Source organism: Hevea brasiliensis, chromosome 9 (genome assembly GCF_030052815.1).
Source record: "Hevea brasiliensis isolate MT/VB/25A 57/8 chromosome 9, ASM3005281v1, whole genome shotgun sequence".
In the NCBI taxonomy this organism is placed as follows: domain Eukaryota; kingdom Viridiplantae; phylum Streptophyta; class Magnoliopsida; order Malpighiales; family Euphorbiaceae; genus Hevea; species Hevea brasiliensis.
This window is the reverse complement of record NC_079501.1, coordinates 32,956,112-32,977,499: the sequence shown is the minus strand read 5'-3', so window position 1 is coordinate 32,977,499 and position 21,388 is coordinate 32,956,112. Positions and strand designations below refer to the sequence as shown.

The window sequence follows — 21,388 nt, the reverse complement described above, 5'->3', positions numbered from 1 at the left end:
GGGGTTAGCCAAAACCTCGGTCCAATTCGGAGACTTTTCCTGTAACGGGTCTGTTTGACCCGAAATTTACAGACCCGGTCAACTATCGAATTTCCACGAATTGAGGATACTTACACGAAGCCCACAACACGGGGGTTAGTACATAAATTTTTCAGAATTTTCTAAGCTCATTTAATGCTCGGAAAAACACTGCGAAATTTCGTGGGACCCATCGAAAAACGGTGTCGGAAAAATTCAAAATTTATGTCGCCGCGAAGCTCTCGACGAGTGGAGCGCTCTGGTACTCTCGGTTTTCTCGTGGGATTCACGGTTTGCGAGAAATCTAGCCCGAAATTCAAAATAGGCCAAAATTTCCCAGGCAAAAATTGGACAAACCGCTCGATGGATTTCAGTGTTCTTGGTGTCTATGGAAAGCTCTAGACGAGTAAATGATTTTAGACACAAGACCGGACCGGAAGTCGAGAGTCGCCGCGCGCGCGCGTTCGCTGGCGCTTCGGCGTTTCGAGCGACGGCCGTGGGGAGGCGAGGTGGCGCGAGGTGGGGAGGCAGGGGAGGTGGCGGCGCGGCAAGGGGAGGAGGGAGGAGAGAGCAAAGAGAGAGAGAAGGGGAGGAGGTCGGACGCGCGCGGGGAAGGGAAGAAGAAAAAAGAAAAGGCCGGTCTGATTCGACCGGTCCGATCCGGTCCGGTTCGATTCAGCTGGTTCGATTCAGGATACAAAATTTTGAATTTTTACTCTGCCTCGGGACCGAAAACGAGGTCCAAAAATTCCGAAAAAATTTCAAAAAACTCAGAAAAATTCGTAGATTCCAAATATATTTTTAGTTTTGCCACATGGTCTTTAAATTAATTTTTAAAAATCATCAAAGTTTATATTTTCAGAAAATCGAACCCAATTTTTAAAATCCGAAAAATCTCAAAAAAATTCCTAAAATGTAAATAAAATTAAAATACCAAAAATGCTCATAAAATAATAAAATTTAAAATTTTGGGGTGTTACATATATATATATATATATATATATATATATATATATATATATATATATATATATATATATATATATAGGCATACTTTGTGTTGCATTATTATTTGATGAAATTAATATGGGTGTCACCTTAGGGTAATTTGGAGTTGTATGCGTATGTTGGCGTGCGTGAAGTGTGGTACTAGATATGGGTAGGATAGGCAGATCAGCTTGAGCTAGTCTCACTTGGGGCCCGGTCCTTTTTGTGATAAGTCAGGATGAGTACGGCTTTGAGTTGATCTCACTGACCCTCACATTTGGATTATTAAGAGAAAGTCTTGCTCGAGTTGATCTTGCTAGCAGAGGCTATAATTAAGAGAGATGTGTAGGGAATCAACTCCCATATATATATTTGATTGATGTGATACAAGGGTGTGTAAATGCTCCAAATTATTCTTTGTGCGAATATTGTTTGAATTTGGTTGAATATGTTAGTATTTGTTGCATTTCATCCTTAGGGATGCATTAGTCTTAGGTAGTTATAAAAATTATATTTAAAATCAATATCTTACTCTATGAGTAGAGCGCTCACTTCTGTTTACCCTATTTTTCTAGGTTACAGGAGGATCTCCTTCTTGTGATTAACCTGTTTCCTTCCTTGTAGGTCTCTTAGCAGCAATATCAGTATTTCATAGTATTAATTAAAAATTTAGAGCTCTGCATGTGCTAGAAATATTTTATTTAGCTTGAAACTGTAATAATTTATTTATTTTAAAATTGTAAACCTATTATTTATGCATGTGTGGATATATGAGATGGGTATTTATCTTAGATGAGGGAGCTGAGTTTCCATTTGATTCAATTGCTATGTTGAGGATTGTGAGGGTGAGCTGAGCTCCTCAAATTAATATATTTTATGATTACAAGTAAGGTGAGCTAAAAACTCCCTGTTGGATAGTCTAATTTATTGCCAGACCATATCTGCTTGTCTTCTTCAAATTGGACTACAGTAATGAGCCTTAGGTTTGGGTTTGGAATAGTTAGGCTTACTACAGGCTTTGGGAGTCTTATGCTGATCCAAGTCCTAGTGCCTATTTAGCTCATAATTTGGGTCTTGACACCTGAGATAGCACAGTTATCTTGTATATAGGTAGTTTGAGTTTGATACTGCTTTCATGCTTATACTGTGTATGAGTATATGGGCATGTGTTGGCTCTGACTTGTTATATATAGAGATAGGTGTTAGTCAAAATGGGATCCGTTACTCTAAGTAAATGGGGATAAAATTCTATGTCCATTTAATTGTTCTTGATGAATTCAAGTTCCTGGAAATGACAAATTTAGTCAGAAAAAAGTTTCTGACAGGAAAGTCTTATTAATAAAAAATTAGAATTAAAATAGGACATATGATTCTAAACAAAAGAGTTTGACATAAACCATAACTCTAGCTAGAATTGAGATTTTGTAATTGAGAGATTTTAGTGCATGGTATGTATGATCAAGGTTCATGAATTAGGAAATAATTCATAACTAATTGGGTAGTCATGGTAGATTATGTTAGATGTCAACCATAATTTATGAAAACTTAAATGAAAAAGGAATTTTATTTTAAGTTTAGAATAATTCCAATAATATTAAGGAGCTAATATTATTCTCATTACCAATTAGTAATGAACCTAGTAAGTCACACACATAAGAGCATTTTGATCAAAGTAAAATTAATTTGATTAATTAATTAAATAGTTTAATTAATTAATTAAATTAACAAATTTAGTTTACAATTAGATTGCAAAGTCCATAGCATAATTTAAAACTAAATTTATTTATGGAAGTATTCAAGTTAATATTTAAAGTGTTTAAATAGAAACTTGAATAATCAAGCATAATAGAAGAAACTAATCTTGATTAATTTGGGAAATTAATCTTAGTTAAAATTTGATAATTTTGACTTACTCAAACTTTGACACTTTGACTTGGTCAAATGTTGATTTGGTCAAATCTGAAGGCTAAAGTAATTAGTATTAAGAATACTAATTAATCAAAATTAAATTTCTTAATTAAGATTAAATTTTAACAAGTGCATCAATTATGTTTAGAAAACTTATTTAACGATTGAATGAAAAATGGACACTTGTTAATTAATTTTAATTAAAGAAATTTGATATATAAAAGATGAGTTAAAAAGAAACAAAAGTTGTCTTCTTTCTTCATCTTCTTCGCTGAACCACTTTCCACTAGAGCTAAAGAATTTCTTCCTTTCCTCCTTGCTTGATTCAAGAGAATTAAGAGTTAATACTCTTGAATTAATAGTTGAGAAAGTGTTTCTCACTACTTTCACTTACTTAAGACTAAGAAAATTTTCTCCTCATCTCCTTTCTAACTTGGCCTAACCAAAGGGAGATTCAAGGAGGGATTTTTGCTTGGATCAAGGAGCTTTGATCAAGGAGCTTATGTGGACAAGCTAGAGAGCCAATACTTGGTGGCTTCACTCCTCAGATTGAAGGTGGAATTTTGATTCTGTGCCTTCAAGAGTGAGTTTTCTCCAAAATCCAAACTTGTAAATTTAGGGGTTTTATTTCCTAATGGCTAATTAGGCTCAATAGTAATTGAAATATAATTTGTTGCGACCAAATTATGAGTTTTCCAATGGTATAAGTGATTGGCATGATGCAAGAAACTCTAAGTTTGGAAAATTTTCAAATTTCTAACTTTGTACCCTAAGGCCTGTTAAAGTGCAATTTTCTTTCACAAACTGGAGAACTAAATGTTAGAAATGTGCAAATCAAATTTCAACCCAATCTAACGGTGAATGAACACTCAAAGGTCAAGAATGTGTAACTGGCAAAAAAAATGCCACATAATTTTTCTCTTCCTCTATTCCCTCTGCTTTCTTTTTTTGTCTTACTCTCTCAATTGAAAATCTACATTCTCTCCATTCAAACTCACAGAGACTCTCGCTCTTATTTATATTTCCACTTGACTTTTTGACTTCTTTTATTTTATTAAATACAATATTTATTTAATTCTTTTATTTTTAATTTTTAATGTAATTTTTTATTTTTAATTTTGAAAGTATTTTTAACTATATGTTATAGTATTTAATTAAATTTTTAATTATTTTATTTTTTTTTATTTTTTAATATACATTTTTTATTTGTAATTTTTAGTGTAATTTTAACTATATGTTATAGTATTTAATTAAATTTTTAATACTTTTCTTTTTTTTAATTTTTGATTGAACATCTTTTCGTTTATTACATACTCATAAAGTATTATATAAATCTTAAGATTAAAATATATACTCACATGTTACTAAATAAGCATTATTTATCAATCATTATGTTTTAAATTGGATATATTACATACTTATATATACTCACAAAACAAGCCTTCTTAATCTTAGTAATGTGTCATTAGGTGTAAATTAATATATACCCAGAGATTATTATATAAGCTTTATTTAATTTATCTTACATATAATATATATAGCATTAGGTTTTAAATACTATGTAATATACTTATTACATATTCATAAAGTAAACCTTATTAATCTTAGCAATGTGTAAGTAGGTGTTAAATATATACTTATATATTATTACATAAGCATTATTTATCTTATATATGTGTCATTACATTTTAAATACTATATATTATATATTTAAACATATTCACAATATAAACCTTATTAATCCTTGTAATGTGTTATTAGGTGTTAAATATATATTCATATATTACTATATATACTCTTTTTTTTTTTTTAAATTAGATATGTTATATATTTTAAAATAAAACATAAGACTCGATTGCACACTCATAAAGCATTATGTAGGCCCTAATCATTTTATCAATGTATTATTATTTTTTAAAATCATATATGTTATATGCTTTAAATACCATATAAAACTTAGTTACACTCTTAAAGTACTATATAAGCCTTCATTATCTCATCAATATGTCATTAAGTTCAATACATGATACATTATATACTTACAAAATATTATATAAGACTTAATTCTTCTTATCGATGTTTCATTATAGTTTAAATTAGCTATACTATATGCTTATAAGTACTATATAAGTCTTAATTATCTCATCAATATATCATTGTTTATTAAATATGAGGCTGTGAGAAATCCGATGATGAAAAATTGAGGCTGTGAGAAACCCGATGATGAAAAATTGTATTATTGTAATTGGAGGTATGGAGCTGAATTATTAATTCTGTGGCATGATCTTAAAAATATAATAATATATTTTTTAGAAAATTAATTTAATTAAATTTAAATAAAATTTTGTTTCATTTAAATTTAATATAGGTAGTTCTTAAATGGACCTAATTAAATTTAATTAGGCCCCACGAGTCTAAGAAAGCCTAGTTAGAAATTTTAAATAGAACCCATTTAATTTATTTTCTGAAAATTAAAATAAGAAAATATTTTTTTTCTCTCTCCCTCTCCTATAGAAACTCTCTCTCCCACTTGGCCCCACTCTCTTTTTCACTCCCTAGTGGTGCCACCCCCTTTTACTTTCTTTTTATTGGTTGAAACATTTCACCCATATCTCAGTCTCACCCAAATTCCTCAATCTCAGTTGTTTAAGTTATCTGAACCTTATCAATTAAGGACTCCAAACCCTATCACACATTTCTCCCAAAACCTTATAAATACCCTACTGAGGTAGAGAGAAAGGGGGAAGAAAAGAAGAAAAGAGGAGAAAAAAAAAGAGATTATGAAATATTCAAAAAATTCAGAGTTATTTAGAGATATTTTAGAGCTATAGAAAATTTAGAGATGTTCAAAACTATTTTAGTTCTTTCTTATTTCTTTCTTTTTTTCAAGAAAATTTTCTTGCAAGATTTCTTAAAGGTCAAGAAAATTTTCTTGCAAGATTTCTTAAAGGTTATTTTTTTGTTATTTTCTTTTCAAGATTTATACCATGTAATATTTAATTCTATATTTTTTGTTTTTTAATTTATCTTGCATGTTTATGTAGATCATGTAATCATGTTTAATTTGAGGAGATACACAACTCTGCATATATTCAGTTTTTTATCTCTCATATTTTTATTACTTTTTGTTATTTTTTGAATCTGTAAAAATTTTAGAAAAATTATATCCATATTCTAGAAGAAATTTTTATTAATTTTAGGCTCTAGAATCACTGAAAAAGCTTTTGTATTTTATAAGTTATGGCTGTTTGAAATTAAGGTTCTTGCAAAATCCGATTTGCAGGATACCTGAATTTTGAAGCCCATATCTCCCTTGTTTCTTAACATCTCCCTTGTTTCTTAACATTTTTGTGTGAATTTAGTGTCCAAAATTAAGTTCAGAATCATATGAATCTTTTTCAATTAGTTTCACATTTATTTCTGTTGTGGTTGGTGAGTTATAAATTACAAAAAAGTAGTGAGATTCTGTCACTAGAAAAAACTTATGATTTGTGTAGACTATTCAGCTAGAATTTTAGATCTTATATGATTTGTCAATTATCTTCTGTAATTTTTTCATGATTTTTATGTATGTCTAACTATTTTTAAAAAATTAGATTTCTTACTACTGTCGATCTGTCAGAATTTGAGAATTGTATGTTTATGTATGTTCTTGTGTGTTCTTGGGTTCCAATTGATATTTGATCTATTTTTCTGTGTTCTTTTAATTCAAAAAGTGTTATGAAGTATTTGAAATATGTTAGAAAACCTGGACCATGTGGTAGTTGTAACTAATTAGGAATCTTAACCCCTTAAGAGACTAGAGTTAGAATCCAATGCGAATTATTATTAGTATTTTCTTATTTTTTTTACTTTCTTTATTTTCTTTAAGTTTTTTTTTTTTATTTTTTTTTATTACAAACAAAATTGGTAAGTAGCCCTAAGGTAAGTACCAAAGAGGGTATTTACATAGAGCTAGACAGGAGTAAACTAAAGATATCATTGTCATACTAAAAGAGAAGACCCTTTTTCAAGGGTAGCTTGTCTTAATGGCAACTGCAATTATCAATAAGTAGCCCTAAATTCTTAAAATAACTATTGGCATGAAAATGTAGTAATAATAGGATTTTTATTTGGTAAATTAAAATTAACTTTGTTTTTAATTTAACCGACTTTTGTATGTAATTAATTTAAATAAATACTTGGTAAATTAAAATTAATCTTGTTTGTAAATTAAACTAACCTTAGCATATAAAATAAATTTAATTTAATACTTGGTAATTGTAAAATAAATTAGCATGTTAGAAATCTTTATTAGGTTGTGATTGTTTGGGCCTTATGTAATATTAGAATAAATTACACATATACATAATTAATTTAGTTTAATTATCCTTAGAGTAACTTGGTAAAAAATTAACTAATTAAGTTAAATAAAAATTTAGGGTTGTTTGAAATGAAATTTTTTTGTAAATTAAATTCTCAATAATAAATTAATTTCAGTCATTCGGTAAATATCATTTAAATAATTAGCAACCTTATAGATGGAAATTATTTGTGTATGAAAACTGTTTGTAAACAATAACCCTTTTGTGAATTACTTACTTGTGTTGGATTAGAATTGCATTTTTAGGATAAAGTTTAATAGAGGAATAATAAACAAGACTTCTAGAAATATTAGTAGAGAACTGGCACTCAAATTAACGATATTAGACCAGGCATAAGAGGTGCCTAACGCCTTCTCCTTACATACCCACTATCTCGAACCTAGACAATGGGCTATGGTAATGATGGTTGTGGAAACTGTGCAAGGAGTAAGTTGCTATCCATGACCCTCGAAAGAAATACTGAATATGTCCCGGTTATTACACGGGTAGTGACTCCTATCTATCTATGCCTTTGTAGCATAAATCCTTAGTACTGTGGTAGTGTTATGGAAAGACGGTACTTACTAGTGATTTGATTCTATTAGGATTCTACGAAATGCATGTCTAGAAAATGATGTCTAAGAAGGTGGTATCTAAATGGAACCATTGTAACTCCACCATCTTTACTGGGTATTACCTGATGCATTTTATGTAATTATAGTGAATGATATTTTGCCTAACGTCTTACTACGACACCCCCATCTACACATCCCTATTAATTATCTTATCAAGGCGCTACTAAGTTTCATACTTGATATATTATATATTTACAAAATATTATATAAGACTTATATAGAATATACTATATACTCATAAGTGCAATTATATCATTTTAATGAATAAATTAGCCAATAATATATTTAAATTTTTATATATAATTGAAGTATGAAAACATGTTATTGCCTTGGCTGCTTTGACATATTGAAGCTTCCACTTATGAAGGGTGAAGAAAGCAGTTTTTGAATATATAGAAGAAAACAGATGAATATTTTTGCTCAAGGTGATCTCTCTTCAATATATGTAGAAAAAAAAAACTTATAGAAGAAGGTTGATCTTTAACTTTTTATTTATAACAACTCATTTAAGAAATATTGGAAATGAAAACACTATAATAATGTTGTTTGCTCCAAAAACCAAAAATAATAAAAGAAAATGTGGAGGGAAAATGTAAAAGGAGGGAAAAGAGTGCAATGCAGGGAAATACCTCTCACTTTACCTTCAAAATTAATTGAGGGTATTGAGGATATTTCTTGTTGTTAGGAACCCTTTAATTCACATTACTGTGGATCAACTTGATCTAAGAATCATTTCTATTTCTTTTATCATTCTTTTTTTGTTATAGTAATTAATTTTACTTTGTATTTAAAAAAATAAATTTTTTATAAAAAATAATTAATTACGCTAAAAGTAAAAATATATATTGCATTGTTTTATTTATAAAGTGTGGGAGAATTTTAAAATCCCAGTTGTAAGATAATTTATATCCTACATTATAAATATAGCATTTCATGAATTTAGACATTTTAGACCTTATTAATAGCTTACTTTTCAAAAGTTTATTTTTTAGAAAGTAACTTAAATAGACTGGAATAAATAAATTATTTCATGATAAGTGAAGAAATTAAAAGTCTTAACTTTTTAATAAATTAAAAATAATAACCAATTAAACAAGTTAAATTTTAACATTTCCTGATTTGAGGTTTCTTAATTAAGTTATCCAACTATACAGGACCTTAATTTTAATGGTGAATGGTGGTGTGGTTGTCTTCAATTGTAGCAATAATATCAGCATCACTCATTATGTCTCTCAGTTGCAATTGCACGGCAAAGGAAGTGATGGTGAAATGTTTGTCTTAAAATAAATTTTAAACTAGCATAAAGCTACTTAACTTTACATGAGTGCCAGGACGCCAAAATACTCATAGAAGACATCATTAAATAAGAGTCTTTTATGAAATTTCGTTAATATAAATGTAAAAAGTAAAAATATAATTTTTATTATTAAAATATAAAATAAAATTTGTATTTATCTTTTTATTTTGTTTTTATAAAAAAAATATTTTTTCTAATGAATGGAACCTTCTAATTAAATATATTTATTTATTATTAATTTATCATATAAAAAAATATTTTTTATACTACGATATAAAATTAATAATAGATAACATATTTGATAAATTTCAACAAGTGGATTGATGCACTTATTAAAAATTCGAAAAAATTAATCTTACGTAATCAATAACGTGGAAAGAATACCGATTTATAAATGTAGCAAACTTTTTAGATGGATGATAAGGATGAACTTTGGTGCTTAGTATAGCCTCCACCATTCAATATTTATTGACTGAAAATGGAACGAAGAGAATATATATATATATATATATATATATATATATATATATATATATATATATATATATATATATATATTTTACTTATAAGTGAAATTTATAGGGAAAAAAAAAAGTTAGGTGATCAATTTTTCATTTAAAAGGTGTTTGATTTAATGAGAGTTTACGAGTATTTAAAACTTTCAGCATTATGTATTTAATTAAAATATTTATAAGTTAATGATAAATAATTTATATATTCAGTAAAAATTAATTTATAATTATATTTATTATTAAAACGAGTAAAAATGATATCAAATAAAATTTATGATAAATTTTAAAAATTAAATAAAAATAATATAGTAAAACTTATTATCAAAAGTTCAAGTGAAAATTATTTTTCTGTCTACAAGAAGCATTTTTTAAATTTTTTTTCCCAATTTATATTAGATATTGAAATTTGTGTCCGTTTTGAATTTTATACATTAGCTATTACTTTTTGAATTTATTTAGAAAAATTATTAATTAAGCACAAAATATATATTTATAATTTTAATATTTTATATTTTAAACATATAATTTAAATATTTTTTTATTACTATTAAATTTGAAAATAAATATTATTAAAAAAAATATTTTTGTATAAAAATTAAAAATACGTAAAAATAAATAAATTTATATAATATACAAACAATAATAATCAAATTTATAAAATATAAATAATAAGAGATAAATTTTAATCAAATTTAAATAAATTTAAACAGTAATATATAATATTAAAGAGGTTTGATTTTGAATTTAAAAATCTTACATTTTGCTAGTATCCTGCGTATTGTAATCTATTGATGATAGGCCTGATAAGAATCAAATTCTTTGAATGAATATATTGGATGGTACAAATTTGAGCTTTATTATTATGCAGCTTAGAAATCTATTAGAACCACTCTTTTTCTCTGTGCGACTTTGGCTTTTCCCTGTGTTCGGGGACACATCTCTTGCGATTTGAACACTATTTTTTTATTGAAATGGGCAAAACACTAGTTTATGTTACATTCGTGAATTATTTATTATTTTATTTTTTTTATTTATATTATTAAATATTAAAATTTGTTAATAATAAAATTATTAATTCAAAAATTTTTCTTAAATTAATTTAATTTTTTATCTGAGAAGAATAATATTTTTATTAAAAATATAGGAAAGATATTCCATTAGAAACACAAAAGAGCTTTGCGGAATAAAACGAGGCCGGATCCCTTATTGGTTAGAGACGGAAAATCAAAAAAGAAAAGGAAATGACAAGAGAAGGCAAAAATTGATGTTGCTCTAAATCACTCGCTGGTTAGGAGCGTAGTCAAGGATGTGAAAATCGTCGCGTCGTTGAACGGTTGAAGTGAGAAGGGAAAACTGCTTACTGCCGCCGTAACAGGGAAGACATTACGACTCGGGGATTTGGATGGTGGGTGGGACCCAAAAGAGGCGTCTCTGGTTTTCTTTCGGTTGTAGCGCGTGGGTCCCTATGAGGCCGAGAGAGCACCACGAGCGGTGACGAGCCGCTGCCGACTTGAAAATCAGAACGTCATGTGGATGTGTCAGAGTTGGGAAGGTGGGGCGCTGGCTGTTTCGTTATCGCTTCGCCACGCGTGACGTAACTTGACCTTTGATGCCCTCCAATTACGAACCTACCATCGAACGGCTCGTTTCGTCACCATATAAGTTATTTTGTTTTTAGTAATTCTATTTTCCCATTGGCTAATAATTTGTCTACATTAATGGATGTGGTTATCCTCTTTAAATACTTTTTCTTTTTTTCTTTTATGGTGCCTTTTATAATTATTTATTTTCACAAAGAATTTTTACAATAGTTTTATTTATTTTATCAATAAATATTATTGAATATATTTATTTTATAAAATCAATTTTTAATATATTTATTTATATGTGAAATTTACATATATGCTATACTACAATAAGATCATTGGTGTTTTTTACAATTATTTTATTTTTATTTTTAATTATAAGATATGATTTTATTATATTATTCTATGATGGTTATTAATAAAGTACTATTTATTTTATTAAGGTACAAAGCCATTATATAATTTTTTAAAATATCTTTTATAATTATTTTTTTTATTTTTTTTTATTTTTATTCTTTTTATCAAAAATATTTATTGAGAAAGTAATAAGAAGTTACAATAAGAAAAACTCCCAACATATTATCAATAACTCAATAAGTATGAAATGGAATTTGCTTTATTGGGAAAAAAATAGTAATAAAATATTAATTATAATATGATTTTATTTTAAAAACAAAAATAAAATAAGTGTTAATGTAATTTAAAGATAAATAAGTGTTAAATTATTAATAATAAAAAATTATTATATAATTTCTTTTAAAAAGTCATAATTTAGAAAAATTATAAGATAAAGAACTGGGTTTTAGCACATTATATGCATAAAAGAATTCAGTAATCTTATAAATTATAAAATGTGGGCCACATCTCATTATGAAAGAATAAATATATAATCTTAGAATATATAATAAAATCTTCATAAATTGTTATAGACTCAGAGTCTTTTATATGATGGTGATATCATCTAATTCTTTATATTTATTTTAATTTTAATTTCCCAACCAAAGGGGTATTAATTGTACTGTCAATTCCACAAATAAGAGAAGAAATTTCACAAATTATTATTTAAACATCACTTGCCCTGCAAAGCCACTAATGGGACAAGGGGCATTATACTCCTGATATTTTAAAAATATTAGGAGTATAATATTTTTTAAATAAAAATAAAAAGTTTATCTATTTTAAACTCTTTTATTTTTAATAAAAATGTAATTCTCAATTTTTTTATTTTTATAAGAATTTTCTTATACAATTAAAAGATTATATAATTAATATCTAAGATCTTACTTTAAATAATATTTCAGTCTTTAAATTTATCTCTATAATTTTATTTTAAATAATGTTTTAGTCCTTAAATTTTTAGGTAAAATTAATTTTAATTTCTAAGAAAATTAAAATAAAAAATTAAAATATTATTATATCTAAAAATAAATAAAAAATATTCAACGTAAGTGAGGGGTTAAAATATAATAGAAAGATTAAATTTTATATTTTTTAAAAAATGTATTCTATATATATAATTTTTTTTAAATGGCTATTATGAGTCCAAAGCCCCATATTATTTTTTGAAAAATTTTGCGAGATTTATTTTTTTATTATTTTTTTTCCACTGCCAAAAATATAAGAAGGAAAGAAGAGTATTAGCACTATAATTCTACTTTTACAAAAAGAGTTTATAAGATTTGAATTTGAATTTTTTATATCATAAGATATATAATTATTAAATATTTATTAATTTTTGTAAAGTTTTTATTATAATATTGAATTTACTTTTCAATAAAATAAAGAATCAAATTAATATTATTATTATTATTAGAGTGATTGTTGACAATAATATATCTTGAATATATTTATTAAAAAATATTAAATTTACTTTAAATTAAATTTAATATATAACAATTTAATAATTTTCAGCTAAAATTTTTAATTACATCTCAAAATTTCTTCAAACTTAACATTAAATGATCTGAGAGAATGTTTGATTTAACTTATAAAAATTAATTTATTATAAATTAATATAAACTTATAAATATTTAAAATTTTAAATAATTACATATTTTATTAAAGTATTTATAAATGGTTAATAAGTACTGTATGTTTGGTGCAAAGTAATTTGTAATTACATTTATTGTTAATATTACTAAAAAGGATATTAAATGAAAAATATTAAATAAGATATATGATGAAATTTTAAAAATTAAATAAGAGTACCATAGTAAAATAATTTATCAAACTAACTTATAAGTATAAAAATGAGAAAATTTGATCCAACTTATTTGTTTTAATTTATAAACTTAGCTTATAAATTAAGAAAAATGTTGTAAATAAATTAGCAAACTTATTTTTAAAATTTATAAACTGGTTTGATCAATTTTTAAGTTAAGAAATCTATAATTATTAAAAATTGGTGTTGCAAATTGTATAAATGAAAATATATAAAAATATTTCTTGACAAATAAAAATAGAAAACTATGGCAATATTAGTGCTTTTATAAATATTAGTGCTTTTATAGTTACAAATATTCTTTACATTTTTTTAATAGAGAAATTAGGGGTGGAAATTATTTTAGTTGAAATTAAAATTTTATTAATTTTAAAAGGACTACAAGGGGAGGGGCTAAGCTCAACCTAAAAAATACAACCAAAACCTATTTATTTAGGGGAAGAGCCTAACTCATAAAAAAGGTGGAGGAAATCTTTAGAAATTAATAGTCATTCTGAAAACCTCGGTCAGAGCTTTGCAGTGAAGTACCAACGGTAGACTAACATAGCACTCCAAAGGCAAATCCACGTTCACCACAACATATCATAAGCACATAAAAAAAAAATCAAAACCCAATCAAAGTCAAGGCATAAAGTATCAACATACAGAAACCTAAAACTAAAGAGTGCACTCTAATAATCAAATTATCATCTTCTTTGCTGCTTGAGAAGACAACAAGCGCATATAAGGTCTTGGACACCAAAGCTGATCTCAAATAAGGAGCACTGAATGACAATGGAACTTATCACCTACAACTTTTTAAATCTTCGTTGGATGCCATCCTCGACGTTAACAGCAATCGCCTCTTTGTTTTGACCATGACAAACCCAAAACAAAAGGACATCACAGATCTATAGACAAGCCCTCTCCATGAAACGCAGATGATTTAGAAACTAGCTCAAAAGAGGTATAAACCATGGTTTCCAGGCTCGGCCTAATCTAAAAACTAATGAAAGCAGAGGGTTCAGGATTTAATATTTAATTAAAATTAAACTAGGATTAAACCAGATCATATTATAAAATTCTGTATAATCATGTTATCAATTTAATATAAATTACCATGTTCACTGGAAATGATTACAACTCATATTTGAAATCATATTTAATTAAAAAAATAAATGTAATATGATTGTCCATTAAATTATGTTCACTCTTCATCTATCTATTTTCTTTTTTTTAAAAGAATTTTTTTTTTATGGTTGCATATCTTACACTACATTTTTTTTAAGAGATTTACGTTTTGTGAGAGATGGAGGCAAAATTATTTTATTTTTGACCTTTTATATTTCAAAATAAATAATGATAAATCATATAAACGCCCAGAGTTTTGACACGTGATCTCCAATGTCTTTAACACGTGCACCGTCCCTCCACCCATCCCATTCGTTATTCCCACCCCACACTGTCTGCTTCTCTCTCACTCTCTCTCTCCTCATGTTTTCCTCTCCCTCTTTTACTCTCCGCCTCGTCCCCGCCTCCATCGCCAACGCCCTTAAGCCCTAAAAACCGCTTCCGTAAATCCGTACACTTCCATGCCATCGATTCTTGCATCGATTTCTATTAAATTCTGAGGTAATCTCCTTAATTCTCGCTATTTTTCTCTTCAAATCTTGTACCCTGTCTGCTGAATCGCACCTTTTTATTGAATTTTGATTTTAGTTGTTCTTTTTAGTCGAAATTCTTGTATCTTGTGGTCTGTTTGGCTGCTGAGGAGCTGCAGGAAAACGAGAAAAATATTCTCCTTTTTTTTTTTTTTTCCTGTTTCATAGATTGAGCTCCGAGCTCCCTCTTTTTACGCAGCTACGAACTCTATGCTTGGGGGGCTAGAGCGAATTAAAGTTTTGTGAAAATTTTCATCTGAGAAGTTATAATCTAAATTTTCGCTTTCTTCGATTTTCTTTGCAGTGGAACAGAGAATTTTTTCTGTAGTATTTTCTTTTTAGTTTAAATATTTTATATCTTTCATGTTACGCATGGATTCATGATTCTATATGATCGAGATTAATTGCTAATTTAAGTGTTTGGATTTCCCATATTAACCGTTCGATAGCTTGTTTAGCTGTCATCAAAATTTTTTTTTTTTGTTTTTTTAAGAAAAAACCTTTGTTTGATATTAAAAGGGTTTATGATTCTCAAAATGGAAGACTCTATTTTATTCAATCCATGATTTGCTTGAAGCCTGGATGCTTTAACTTGCTTTCATGGAAACTTGGTAATTCTACATGCATAGTTTTCTTATGGTTTTTTTTTTTTTTTAAACGATTCTTCTATTTCATATATCTTATTTCAGATCTTTTCATTCATTTGTTTTTATCGTAATTTTTGGTGGGAATGCTTTTAATTGGACTTTTTGGGTATTTGATGGGCTTGCACTTAGAGATACCTGTGTTTTAAGAACTTGATCTTTTAGTTATTTATTTTCCCCTATTTTTGAATGATGCTGTTCAATGTGTTAGTTGCTATCGGATTTATGTCTACCTCTTTCCTCTATATGTTTTTCTGACACCTGTTACTGATTTGCTATATGCGTGAAAGAAAGAAAAAATATTGCTTATTGTGACAGGTTGATTTCTAGGAAATAAGAAACATGTCCTTGATGTAGTCCATTGAATGTTCCATACAGTCGAGTGGTTGCTTTGCCACAATAAGGTCCTAAGTCCTAACAAGTTGATTGCAAGATTTAACAGATTAAATTTTCTTGGATGCATTTTTCTAGGCAGCAGATTTACGAAGGAAAGTATGTATTGTGTAGTTTGCAGGGAATAAACCACAATATTGTTGTAGTGTCATGCTATAGCTTGCTGATCTCATCACACAAAACGTGAAATTGTACCAGTAGTATCACTGGTCTTATCATTGTTCATTTCTACTGCCTAACTATAGAACTGATGGGGAAGCTTTGATACTATTTTCTTGAAAGAATTCCATTCACCTTCACCTTCACCTTCACCTTCACCTCCACTGTTGATGTCAGCATGAAGCTTCCCTCCTTTTGAATGGGATTTGGATATGATATTTGATCTTGGCTGGGAATATTCTTCTTAATTATCTTAATGTTAGAAATATGCTCCTCCAAGCAAGTGCTACATTTGGTAGGAAAAGAGATAATTATAAAAAGATAGAATGACTACAATCAGACCTTTGGATATAATTTTCATAACCACTTCTTCAAAGGGTTGACAAAAGATTGCACTTGAATCTAAACTGATATAATGACAGCTGCTCATGTTCAATTCAATCCATCTTTATTTGTCCTTAGCATCTCCCAATCAATGAGACTGTCTTAACATAAATTTTTAGTTTGTTGCAATGTAACTGGATAAAAAGAAAGGAGGATGAAAACAGTCACCGATTGCTTCCAGTAGTTCTTCTGAAAGACAAAACACCCATACCAAATCAGGCATTGTGGAAATATTAATCAAGCCTAGCTGTTTTAGATGAGGCATTTAGGAACTCTGATATCTAGTCGCTACAACCTCTGAGGTTGAACCTCTAATTATTTTCTTTCCCTCATCTATCCATTAAATTTTCCTCTTCGTTAGTTGACTCTGTAGCAATTATATGCTATTTAGTCCTAATTGTTACATTACTGTTTTTCTATTATTATCTTCCGGCCGTGTGGTTTTGCTCTCCTAGAACTTGAGGTGCCTATATACTTTTGCTGGCTGTTATATTCAGTACTTGCTCTACTTCTGGTGTATGAAGAGAAATTTGCTCAACTCTCTTTCTTCCCTATTTGGTAATATTTCCTAAAATTTATTGTCTATTGTTCTATTTGGCTTGGATTTTGGAAATATATGATCTTTGATATCAAATTCTTTTTCTTGCTTTTCAGAAGCAAAAGAGTATGCAAAAACTGCTAACCAAATGAATTATAAATCTTGGTTAAGAACTATATTTGTATTCTTACATCATCTATTCCTCGTATAAGTTTCTTAAGATTTCCCTTACCTAATGGCTGTACAATTCTCAATTAGTGTTCTTGAATTTTGTGATTATTTGTATCATGAGCTTTCAGCACTGATTTTATGGCATGATAAGCAGTGACTTGTTTTGCTATTGGTTTACTTATTTCTATTTTTCTTATTTTCTATTTGTGAATTTGAATGTGAAATTTTGATTCCTTTAGTTTCTATATCATTGTGCTTGAACCTCTTAAAATGCGAGTTATCATGTGGAGTTGTTAACTGTTTTCTGTAGAAAATTTGGGATAGTAGATGATAGAAAGTCAGATTGTGTCTTAAAATCATGATGTTTTATGATACTAAATATGTTTGCACTTACTTTCTTATTCTTATTGTATGAATAACAGAATGGTTGGCAGCTTCAAAGTTTTTATGAAGGAATTCATTCTACTCAGATTCGCTGGGCTTCATTCCAACTAATTAGTCAGTTTTTGTTAAATTTACAAGAAAATGGATCGCTGTGATACTTCTGGATTTGTAAGCGGGGGTGGGATGTTCTCCTTAAGAGACATCTAACCCTAGTTTTGTAGCTAATTTTCTTGATCCCAGAAGTCAGGTGTACTGTTCATTGAGGTTGATATTAGGTTTTGGAAATCACTTTGTATTTTAGTCATTGTTTATGGAGAACAAGTTTCAGAACTTGGGCTTTGCTTCTAATTATCCCTCAAACGCATTCAACATTTTAGGTAGTTTAATGCAAGTTGGAGGAGCTGTGGCTGAATATAGTGCAGATACTATTTTACGTCTTGATTCCCCTGGTTCTTCAGTCACTTACAGGTCTCCATCAAAGGGAGTTAAACGGAAATGGAATTTAATAGATGGATCCATGGGTCAATGTGTTGGCTCTTCATTGTCTCTTGGGCTAGGCCGCACATCAAGTTCCTCAGACAGCAAGGGAAGTTCAGCAACTGTTTGCACTACAATGTCTTCAGCCAAAGAAACTGATGAGGAGTCGTCAATGGAGCTTGAATTGGACTTTTCCCTCCACCTGGGTAATGACAAAATGTCAAGTCAAAATAAATCTGCTAGTTCAAATCTTAAAGAACTAGAATTGCAGCCCAAGGTTGATCTGGAGTTGAGTCTTTCTACTGGTCCATCTGAATCTGACATTACTAGTGTCTATCCATATCCAAACTCCACTCCATTTGAATTTGGCATGGAGATGCCACTTGCTGTTGGTGGGGCTACAAATGCGGATGAAGGATCAACATCATGTAGTTGGAAAACTGGGATTACATTGCTTCTGTCACAGAACAAAGAGGCTAGCTTCTTCTCCAACCATTTTCGAAGAACTTGTGATCCTACTCTTATTGTTCCAGACCACTCATCGAGTGTGATAACAGTGCCAAAAAGTTCAGTCACCTGTACTTCTGGGATAACACAGCGGCAACAGCCACATCAACGCAGCTCTAGTTCCAAGTTGTGTCAGGTTGAGGGATGTGGAAAGGGAGCCAGAGGTGCTTCTGGCCGTTGCATTTCACATGGTGGTGGCAGAAGGTGTCAGAAACCAGGTTGCCACAAGGGAGCTGAGGGCCGGACTGTGTACTGCAAGGCCCATGGGGGTGGACGGCGATGTGAATTCCTTGGTTGCACAAAAAGTGCAGAAGGTCGCACAGATTTTTGTATTTGCCATGGTGGTGGTCGAAGATGCAGTCGTGAGGGTTGCACTCGGGCTGCAAGAGGGAAATCAGGATTGTGCATTCGGCATGGTGGTGGGAAAAGATGTCAAAAAGAAAACTGCACAAAAAGTGCTGAAGGCCTCTCAGGCCTTTGCATTTCACATGGAGGTGGTCGTCGATGCCAAGCGATAGGATGCACAAAAGGGGCTCAAGGGAGCACAATGTTCTGCAAAGCACATGGTGGTGGAAAACGCTGCACGGCTTCAGGATGTACCAAGGGCGCTGAAGGGAGCACACCTTTCTGTAAGGGTCATGGAGGAGGGAAAAGGTGTGCCTTCCAAGGTGGCGGGGTTTGTACGAAGAGTGTCCATGGCGGGACCAACTTCTGTGTTGCACATGGGGGTGGCAAGAGATGTGCTGTAGCTGAGTGCACCAAAAGTGCAAGGGGACGAACAGATTTTTGTGTTCGTCATGGTGGCGGAAAAAGATGCAAGTTTGAAGGGTGTGACAAAAGTGCCCAGGGCAGCACAGATTTCTGTAAGGCACATGGTGGGGGGAAAAGATGCTCTTGGGGCCATCCTGGCTCAGAATATGGTGTCCAGCCTACTGGTCCTTGTAACTCATTTGCCAGGGGTAAGACAGGTCTCTGTGCGCTTCATAGTGGTCTGGTGCAGGATAAGAGGGTTCATGGTGGTGTCACTCTGGGACCCATCATCCAGGAACCCAAAGTTAGCCAGCCTGAGAAGATGAAAGAAGTTGTCATTGCTGAGGACATGAATGTGGATATTGTGAAGATGGGTCCTAATCTTGTGGCATCAGCAAGCAAAACTACTAATCTGAAAACTTTTGGTGTCCCAAATGCCCATAGCCCTGTTGGGGAACCAGGCTTGCCAACAATGTCAGTCTTCGTGCCAGAAGGCAGGGTGCATGGTGGCAGTTTGATGGCAATGCTGGCAGGTGGTTCGGGCATTGGCTCAAGCAGCAGCCAAGTTGTAGCAGGTGATTCAGAGGCCAGGAAATCTCACATGATGCCTCGGAGCTGGATGTAGGTTTCCTCTTGCCATTGTATTCATTTTGGCCTCAGCAATAGGTAAAGTTTCATGGATGGTTGTGTCCTTTGCATTTATGTGGTTTAGTCTGTTGGTGTTCTGAACTTGTTCTCATTCATTTGTTCAAATGGCAAGAAAGGTATAAGAGCTTTGACCTCCCATGCGTGTCAATTTGGATAAATCAAGTAGGACTTAATAGGTCTCTGGTGTTCTTCCCTGTAAATACCTACGTGTGTCCAGCTGGTGGTAGCATACTCAGGTAAAGGTTATTGCCTGTATGGTCGGTCAGTTTGTCAAACATTTTCGCATTAATAAATCCTTGTAGTGTATCATCTTCTCTCCTGCTTTGCGTGTGCTGTAATGAAGTTCTATTAGTGATTATAAGCTGCTTTACTGGTATGCGTTATTTTTCAGAGCGTCTACTCCTTATGCTATGGTTAATTAATGAATTGTATTTTAGCTTGTCGGGTTTCCTGTCGAATTTTCACGTCATTTCTCACATTAAAATTGGGAAGTAATTATGAATATCTAGTTTGAATTTATTTGGGATGGTAGAATTATCAAAATGGATTGTTTCTATTGATTGGTATTTTATAAGTCAGTCGTCCAAGCCCGTTTAACATGCCATGTAACAATAAGAGCCGAGTTTGAAGCAATATTGCAGCAAATAAATTTTGGTGTTCATTTAGGAGGAAAGAAAATTTGGGAGGAAAATAGTTTTATTTTTTATTATTTACATTTGGATTGGTATAAAATTAATTTTTTTTGTTTATTTTTTATTTTTTTTTAAATGAGAAAGATGAGAGGAAAATATGAAAAATTATAAATATATTTTTATAAAATTTTTTTTCTTAATTTTGGGCTAAAATTATAATTTTATTTTTTATAAAATAATTTTTCTTTAATATTTTTCTCTTTGTCCAAATATAAGAGAAAAATTTATCTCATCATTATTATCTTTTTTATTTTTCTTTCATCATTTGCATCCCGTAAATTAAAGGTTTACTCTGCAGTTACGGTTGACACTTGGATCCGCTACTCAATTTTTAGTGTTTTTGTTAAAATTGAAAAGTTTAATTATAGCGTTTTTACTAATGAAGGATGAAAATGGCAAAACCAGTGATGATCAAATCAATTTAATTAAGAATCAAACTAGTATCCACTTTGATTTATTCTTAAAACTCCTTTATTTTGAAAACTCAGGTTTGA

At 30.0% G+C, this 21,388-nt stretch overlaps 1 protein-coding gene across 2 annotated transcripts; it reads left to right on the top strand.

Moving 5' to 3' along the window:
• Positions 1–14,905: 14,905 nt before the first annotated feature.
• Positions 14,906–20,511, top strand: LOC110636741 (uncharacterized). 2 transcript variants are annotated; one of them, XM_021786566.2, is made up of 2 exons: positions 14,906–15,118; positions 17,859–20,511. In XM_021786566.2, the coding sequence occupies exon 2, from the start codon at positions 18,131–18,133 to the stop codon at positions 20,177–20,179; it is 2,049 nt and encodes a 682-aa protein (XP_021642258.2). In that variant the 5' UTR covers positions 14,906–15,118; positions 17,859–18,130; the 3' UTR covers positions 20,180–20,511. The 2 variants fall into 2 exon arrangements, with proteins under 2 accessions (XP_021642258.2, XP_058009691.1); XM_058153708.1 differs by lacking the exon at positions 14,906–15,118 and adding an exon at positions 16,591–17,029.
• Positions 20,512–21,388: the final 877 nt, after the last annotated feature.